The sequence below is a fragment of the Rattus norvegicus genome, chromosome 12, assembly GCF_036323735.1.
Source record: "Rattus norvegicus strain BN/NHsdMcwi chromosome 12, GRCr8, whole genome shotgun sequence".
Taxonomy (NCBI): domain Eukaryota; kingdom Metazoa; phylum Chordata; class Mammalia; order Rodentia; family Muridae; genus Rattus; species Rattus norvegicus.
Window position 1 is genome coordinate 26,761,894 of NC_086030.1, and position 8,284 is coordinate 26,770,177.

General features: G+C 48.6%; 1 protein-coding gene and 1 pseudogene across 4 annotated transcripts in view; both read left to right on the top strand.

Annotated features, from left to right (window-relative positions):
- Positions 1–455, top strand: Rps13-ps4 (ribosomal protein S13, pseudogene 4; annotated as a pseudogene).
- Positions 456–7,974: 7,519 nt separating this feature from the next.
- Positions 7,975–8,284, top strand: part of Hip1 (huntingtin interacting protein 1) — a 134,500-nt gene continuing 134,190 nt past the window's right edge. For 2 of the 4 annotated variants that reach the window (XM_063271032.1, XM_063271033.1), the window contains exon 1: positions 7,975–8,281. In XM_063271032.1, coding sequence (XP_063127102.1) covers positions 8,162–8,281 — 120 coding nt within the window. In that variant the 5' untranslated portion in view covers positions 7,975–8,161. The remainder of the gene's footprint in view (positions 8,282–8,284) is intronic. The other 2 variants (NM_001415756.1, NM_001100475.1) reach the window with 2 other exon arrangements.

The window sequence follows — 8,284 nt, forward strand, 5'->3', positions numbered from 1 at the left end:
ATGGGTTGCATGCGCGCTCCCGGGAAGGGCGGGTCCCAGTCAGCTCTGCCCTACCGCCATAGCGTGCCCACGTGGCTGAAGTCGATGTCTGACGACGTGAAGGAACAAATTTACAAGTTGGCCAAGAAAGGCCTGACTCCTTCCCAGATAGGTGAGATCCTGAGGGACTCGCACGGTGTGGCACAGGTCTGTTTTGTGACCGGAAATAAAATCTTGAGAATCCTTAAGTCAAAGGCCTTGCCCCTGATCTCCCTGAGGATCTCTACCATTTGATTCAGAAAGCAGTTGCTGTCCGAATGCACCTTAAAAGGAACAGAAAAGATAAGGATGCTAAATTCCTCCTGAGTCTAATAGGGAGCAGAATTCACCTGCTGGCTCGATACTGTAAGACTAAGTGGGTGCTCCCACCCAACTGGAAACTGGAGTCGTCCACAGCCTCTGCTCTCGGGGCATAGATGCTATTGTGTACACAAGCAGTAAAATCACTGAGTAAAATAAATAAATAAATAAATAAATAAATAAATAAATAAATAAGCAAGCCTACAGCCTGGGCTGGGCAGAGTAGGTGGGGCTTTGGTTCCCAGGGTTGGAGTCTGAGACAGAGAGATCAAGATGGGGGAGAGAGGAAGAAGCAAGCAGCATGGAGGAGGTGGACTGTGAGCTCATGGCCATGAGGGTGAGCCATTTGGAGAAGGAGCGGCCCAGGAGGAATATGGCAAGTGATACCTCCGGGTTCTTGACAGGGAAGTAGACAAAATAGCACAGAGTGTTGATAACGGCCCAGCTCCAGTTGACAGGAGCCAGATATAGGTGTCTCCTGAGAGGCTGTGCCAGAGCCCCTGCTGATACATAGCCCCTACAGCTAACCATTGGATTGAACAAGGGTCCCCAGTGGAGGAGTTAGAGAAAGGACTGAAGGAGCAGAAGGGGTTTGCAGCCCCATAGGAAGAACAACAATATCAACCAACCAGACCCCACCAGAGCTCCCAGGGACTAAACCACCAACTAATGAGTACACATGGAGGGACCCACGGCTCCAGCCACTTATGTGGCAGAGGATGGCATTGTCCACCATCAATAGGAGGAAAAGCCCTGAGAAGGCTCCTTTCCCCAATGTAGGGTAATGTCAGGGTGTTGAGGTTGGAGTGGGGGCATTTTCATAGGGGGAGGGAGTATGGGAGAGGGGGGAAAGGGGATAACATTTGAAATGTAAATACATAAAATTTCCAAGAAAAATAAAATTATTTAAAATAAATAAATATAAATGTTTTGTGTCTTTTATTTGGGAACTAAACAGTTCGAGGTGGGGTAGAAACACCCAAATATTATTTAGCACACACACTTCCTCACGTTGCTTTTGTTAGTTACAGCAAGAGAACAGTTACAAATCTAGAAAGCAATCCAGGGCAGATGAGGTCATAAGGAGGGACTCCCCACTGTGGTATTAGCGTCTTCCTAAGAAGAGAAAAGAGGTTTGAACTAGCATGCTCCCTGCTTCTCAGTGTGGTGCCGCTGGCCGCTGGCCGTGTTGTAACAGATCAAGAAGGGCTGGAGAGATGGCTCAGTGGTTAAGAGCACTGACTGCTCTTCCAGAGGTCCTGAGTTCAATTCCCAGCAACCACATGGTGGCTCACAACCATCTGTAATGGGATTTGGCACCCTCTTCTGGTGTGTCTGAAGACAGCTACAACGTACTCATATACACAAATAAATAATTCTTTAAAAAAAAAAACAGATCAAGAAGACCCTCTTCAGGGATAGCACTCTATAGCAGACTTCGCAGCCTCTAAACTTACGAGACATAAATTTTGCTTTATCTATTCCACAGCCTCTGGTACTCTATGAAAATACAGTAAGATAGATCCATGATAACATCATTTCCTTCAATCTACTTGGTGACCGAAGTGGTAATGGGCTAAATACCTGTTTCGCAAATGAGAAAGTAGAGGGTCATGGATGTTATATACACAGACATGATTCTAACACTGCACCCCAGGTTAGTCCATTCCAAAGTCTGTGCTGCCCCTACTTGTACAGCCCCACTCCTCTGAGGAACGTATGGCCAGCTGCCCAGTGCACTCTGGGAAAGCTTCAGACCTGACATCTTCCGTGTCTGTACCAAAGCCTGAAGCTCCTTTAAGAAAAGACAAAACCTGGGGTTGGGGATTTAGCTCAGTGGTAGAGCGCTTGTCTAGGAAGCGCAAGGCCCTGGGTTCGGTCCCCAGCTCCGAAAAAAAAGAACCAAAAAAAAAAAAGAAAAGAAAAGAAAAGAAAAGACAAAACCAATCAAGCATGGTGATGCATATCCATGAAGCTGAGGCAGGAGGACTGAGAGTTCAAAAGCAACTTGGACAACCGAGAAGCCAGCAGCACATCTTTCTAATCCATGGGCCGTGGTGACACCAGACGTAGCTCTTTACTGCCACCTACTGGCCACTTTTATAAGAACTGTTAAGAATTTGTGTGTTGTTAATTTTGCCTGCAATCCCAGTTATTTAGGAGGCTGAGGCAGGAGGATACTGAGTTTGAGGCCAGTTTGGACTAGGCACCTAATGCCAGGCCAACCTGGGATAAATAGAAAGACCTTGCCAAAAACCATGGAAAGAAAGAAGGAGAGATGAGAAGGAAGGAAGGGAAATTTAGAACATTTATTTGAGATATGGCCTTACTCTTTTGCCTAGCCTGGCCTGGAACTTTTGATCCTCTTGACTCTACTTTCTGGCCACTGGAATATAGGCACGTGCCATCATGTCTAACTAATTCTCTATCGCAGGGACTAGTGTCATAATATGACTAGCTTCTTCACAACAGCCACTCAGACAACATGATCTACCACTGAGCCACGCCCCCAGCCCCTCACTGGGGGATTCTGGGCAGGGGCTCTACCACTGAGCCACGCCCCCAGCCCCTCACTGGGGGATTCTGGGCAGAAGCTCTACCACTGAGCCACGCCCCCAGCCCCTCACTGGGGGATTCTAGGCAGGGGCTCTACCACTGAGCCACGCCCCAGCCCCTCACTGGGGGATTCTGGGCAGGGGCTCTACCACTGAGCCACGCCCCAGGCCCTCACTGGGGGATTCTGGGCAGGGGCTCTACCACTGAGCCACGCCCCCAGGCCCTCACTGAGGGATTCTGAGCAGTTCTCCAACTCTGAGCTACATTCCTACACATCATTTTATGTTTTTTATTGACAGAGTCACTAAGTTGCCCAGGATGGCTTTGAACTTACTTTCTAGCCCAGCTTCTCTCTCTCTCTCTCTCTCTCTCTCTCTCTTTTTTTTTTTTTTTTTTTTTTTTTTTTTGGAGCTGGGTATCGAACCCAGGGCCTTGCGCTTGCTAGACAAGAGCTCTACCACTGAGCTAAATCTCCAACCCCTCAGCTTCTCAACTATACCACCTCCTATCTCATCTGTATGGGTACCTGGTGTGGTATATCTGGACCACAAAGACTATTTTCTGGATATAGTCTGTCTCTGTCTCTGTCTCTGTCTCTGTCTCTCTCTCTCTCTCTCTCTCTCTCTCTCTCCATCTTCCTTTCTTTTTTTTCTAATTGCATTACTGGCCAGAAGAGTGGCTCACACCTTTAATCCTAGCACTAGGGAGCCCGAGGCACTTGGATCTCTGTGAATTCGAGGCCAGTCTCATTTACAGAGAGTTTCAGGACAGCCAGAGTCTACACAGAGAAACCTATCTTGAACACTCCTCCCCACAAGCTACTGTTAAGGTACAGAGGATGTTCCAAAAAAATGCCCAAGATGCGCAGGTGCAGAGGATGGGGGCTTTCTAAACAACCCACAGAGTTAGTCTCTCTAGGAACAGCAAATGCTTGTGGGTTTAGCACAGTTTTTCATTCACTGGAATGCTGAATGTGCTTTGTTATGACACAGCCTGTCTCAGTCCTGTGTTGGGAGCTGAGGAAGACGCTGTACGTTAGCCAATGTTGTCTTAAGATTATTACTAATTCTGTGAGGTTCATTTCATGATGATTTCTGCTTAAGCTATTTCACCTCTCGTTTCGAAATCCTTCCCTTTTATGGAAAAAACGGGGCATTGTGGGAATGCTCGTAAGGAAGCCCCTTTTCTTTTAAATGACAAGTCCAGGTGATGAAGGCTGAAAATTTTTATTTTTTGCTTTGTTTTTTGATGAACATTTGTCTTTCAGAATAGGACTGCATAATATGTTTAAATGGGAAAAACCCATCGTGATTTTGTACAATTAACAAAGCTACTGCGAGAAAAAAATATAAAACTTTTCTTGGTTTAAAAAGGAAGAAGAAGGGCCTGGAGAGATGGCTCAGTGGTTAAGAGCACTGACTGCTCTTCCAGAGGTTCTGAGTTCAATTCCCAGCAACCACATGGTAGCTCACAACCATCTGTGATGGGATCTGATGCCCTCTTCTGGTGTGTCTGAAGAGAGTGACATTTTACTCATATAAATAAAAATTAATTTAAAAAAAAGAAAGAAAGAAAAAGGTAGAAGAAGAAGGGAAAAAAAAAGACCCAGGGCCATTTAACTTCTGTTCCCCCCCACCCCCAGCTTGCTGGCTCCTCCCCTTCTACTACATGTCTGTTTTTCTTTTTTTTTTTTCAATTTTTTAAAAAAAGATTTATTTTATTTTATGTATGAGTACTGTGTTGCTGTCTCAGACATACCAGAAGAGGGAATCAGATCCATCACAGATGGTTGTGAGCCACCATGTGGTTGCTGGGAATTGAACTCAGGACCTCTGGAAGAGCAGTCAGTGCTCTTAACCGCTGAGCCATCTCTCCAGCCCCCAATGCCTGTCTTTCTTTGGTCTCTGTTTCTCCTGCTCTCCAGATGACCCTGGTTCAGTTGCTTTGGGCTGCAAGAACCTGGGTATCCCAACCAGGGCTCTGCAGACCCAACTGAGACCTGTAGATATCCTCAAACCAGGTCTATCTATGCTAAATAGATCTGAACTATTTGGGACACAGTTTGCCCATTACGTGCTTACACAGGTACCCTGGGAGCCAGAAAGGGATATCCGGTCCCTTGGAGTTGGAGTTAATGATGGTTATAAACTGTTTGACACCAGCACTGGGAACTTAACTCTGAACAGCAACTGAATTCTCTCCAAACTTGCAGTGTGTGTGTGTGTGTGTGTGTGTGTGTGTGTGTGTGTGTGTGTGTTTACCCATGTGGCGGTTAGAGGACTACTTGCAAGAATCAGTTTTCTTGTTTCCATGAGGATCCCAGGAATCGAACTCACATTGCCAAGTTGGGTGGCAGGTGCCTGTTAGCTGCCGAGCCATCTCACTGCCCTTGTCTTATTATTTTGGGCTGGTCTCGTGTAGCTGAGGCTGCTCCAGAACTTGCTATGTAGCCAAGGAGGACCCTGAACGTTTGAGCCTCCTGCCCCTGTCTTCTGAGTACCGGGATGACAGGCACACACCAGCAAACTGTGCCCGGTTTAGGCAGTGCTGAGGATGGGATCCAGGGCTTCCTGGATGCTTAGAGAAGCACATTGACAAGTGGACTGTATCCCCACCCCCAGCCCTGGGTCCTTCTTTTTTGACCTGTTCTATCTCACAGGAAAACTAGCTGTCTTGAATCTTTCCCTGCTCGGTGCCTCCGAACCACAAATTCCTCCTTCCCACTCTGGTTTACTCTAATAAGAACTGGGCTGATCCCTTAATCCTTGTTTAAAAGGCTGGTGTTTATTGATGCCATAAAATCTGAACAAGGAGGCCTAAATCTGTCCTTAGCTGAGCCCAGAGCATAAGACCAGTGTGGAACTCAGAATGGCCACACCAAGGTCAGAGTGTGAGAGGCACTGTCTGTCCCACTGGTGTTCTTCGTTGAAATCATTCCCTTGGGTACCGGGGTGGTAGATCATTGACAAAGTACTTCTCTTACAAGCACAAGGATTTTGAGTTGATTCCTTGAATCCACATCAGACACACAAGAACATGCATGATACATACACGCACACCACCACCACCACCACCACCAAATAGACCTGGTAAGTTTTGGTTTTTTTTTTAATATTTATTTATTTATTTTATGTATAAGTACACCATAACTGTCTTCAGACACACCAGAAGAGGGCATCAGATCTCATTACAGACGGTTGTGAGCCACCATGTGGTTGCTGGGATTTGAACTCGGGAAGAGCAGTCAGTGCTCTTAACCGCTGAGCCATCTCTCCAGCCCCCACCTGGTGGGTTTTGCTTGTAATCCAAGAAGCAGAGGTGGGGGGGGATCCCTAAGGCTTGTTAGAGTATTTAGTGAGCTCAAGGCCAGAAAGAAACCCTATCTCAAAAAAAAAAAAAAAAAAAAAAAAAACCCACAATGTAAAGGGTTGGAGAGATAACACGGAGGTTAAGAGTGCTGGCTGGGGTTGGGGATTTAGCTCAGTGGTAGAGCGCTTGCCTAGCAACCGCAAGGCCCTGGGTTCGGTCCCCAGCTCCGAAAAAAAAAAAAAAGTGCTGGCTGTCCTTCCAGAGGTCCTGAGTTCAATTCTTGGCAACCACATGGTGGCTCACAAGCGTTTATAATGGGATCCGATGCCCTCTTCTGGTGTGCAGGCATACATGCAGGCAAAACACTGTATACACAATAAAGAAATGTTAAACACACACACACACACACACACACACACACACACACACACACACACACACACACAGAGTACTGGCTGTCCCGGAACTCAGTCTATAGACCAGGCTGGCCTTGAACTCAGGGATCCATCTGCCTCTGCCTCCTGAGTGTTGTGACTAAAGCTGTGGGCCGCCACCACCTGTCTTGGAACACTGTCTTTAAAGCGTCCCACTGGTGTGATCGCTCAGGTAAGTTGCTACTAAGCCTACGACCCACGTCAGCTCTCTGGGATCCACATGGTAGGGAACAGAATCTTGTTTGCTTTCTGACCTCCACAGGTGCACTGCCGCGTGAGCACAGTCCCACACATACACACAGGTACATAATTCACACACATTAACAAAAGCCAAGCATCGTGGTCCACGGAGATTCGAGGGACTCGGCTATATAATGAGTTTGATGCTGTCATTCATTAATCAAAACATTGCCTAGTACAAGTGAGACGTGTACTGGGTTCTTGAACAGATAGATGAATAGCATCATCAATTTTTTTAAATTCTTAACGGTGCCACTGGTTCTGTTAGTAGAGAACGTGTAACATTTTCTTTGCTGAGGAGCACACGTCCCAGTCTGTAGATGCTCCCAGAACAGGATGGGAGGAGTGGACCCTGCTATAGATAAACAAGGAGCATCTGTTGGGGTTTCTACCAAGGTAAGGGAAAGCTCTGGGGAGATACCCGCAGTCAAAGTCCAGTACTTGGGGACCCGGGTCGGCGATCCTCCAGAACTGGCAGATAGGAATGCACGGGGAGGAGACTTCGAGAGCCACTAAGGCCGCCATCGCCGGACCACACTGATGCGGAGTTCCCCGGCAAGCCTGGTGAAAGCGGTGCAGCCATGCTTCCCTTGATCTGCCTTTCCGTCCCCCTCGGGAACTCGTGGCGCCGGCTGGACGGCAGCTCTTCGAGCTCAGCAACCCGCAGCAGAGAAGGGCCCAGGAGGTGGCGCTTCGAGATAGGGTGGAGTCTCAAGGGCTGGTCTGTAGCAGCCAGGCCCTGCCCCATTAAGATGACGGACAAGCCTTCAGAGCAATCATGGTGCTCTTTTGGTCCTGTAGGGTGGGAACAAAGGAGGAGTGACGGATGTAGGGTGGAGCAGCAAAAAAATGGTGAGGGCAGCTCACGAAGCCAGCCCTGCTGTGTTGACAGATAACTCTTCAGACCAATGACAGTGCATTTCTAGGCCTGGAAGGCGGTGTATCGATCATGGGGCGGAGCCTCGGGGAGGGAGCAAGAGCCCACCAGGTCCTGCCCACAGAAGTTAACGGACAAACCTTCAGACCAGTCATAGCATGCCGACCGCTCTGAGGCGGGCCAGCCGGTGAAGTGAGCGGAGCGCCTCCGAAGTGGGAAAAGGGATGTGGGGAAAAGCCTCTTGGAGAGATGGGGTGGGTCCTGAGGGAGATGGACAGCGCTGTCAACCAATGGAAGACGTAATCTGTCCCCGTTAGCGCCGGATCCCCGCGGGTAGGGAGGGGCGGGAGGCGCCGCGGGGATCCCGGGGCGGCCGAGGGCCCCTGACTCTGTTCACCCAGACAACATGGACCGGATGGCCAGCTCCATGAAGCAGGTACCCAACCCGCTGCCCAAAGTGTTGAGCCGGCGCGGGGTTGGTGCTGGGATGGAGGCTGCGGAGCGCGAGAGCTTCGAGCGGACTCAGGTG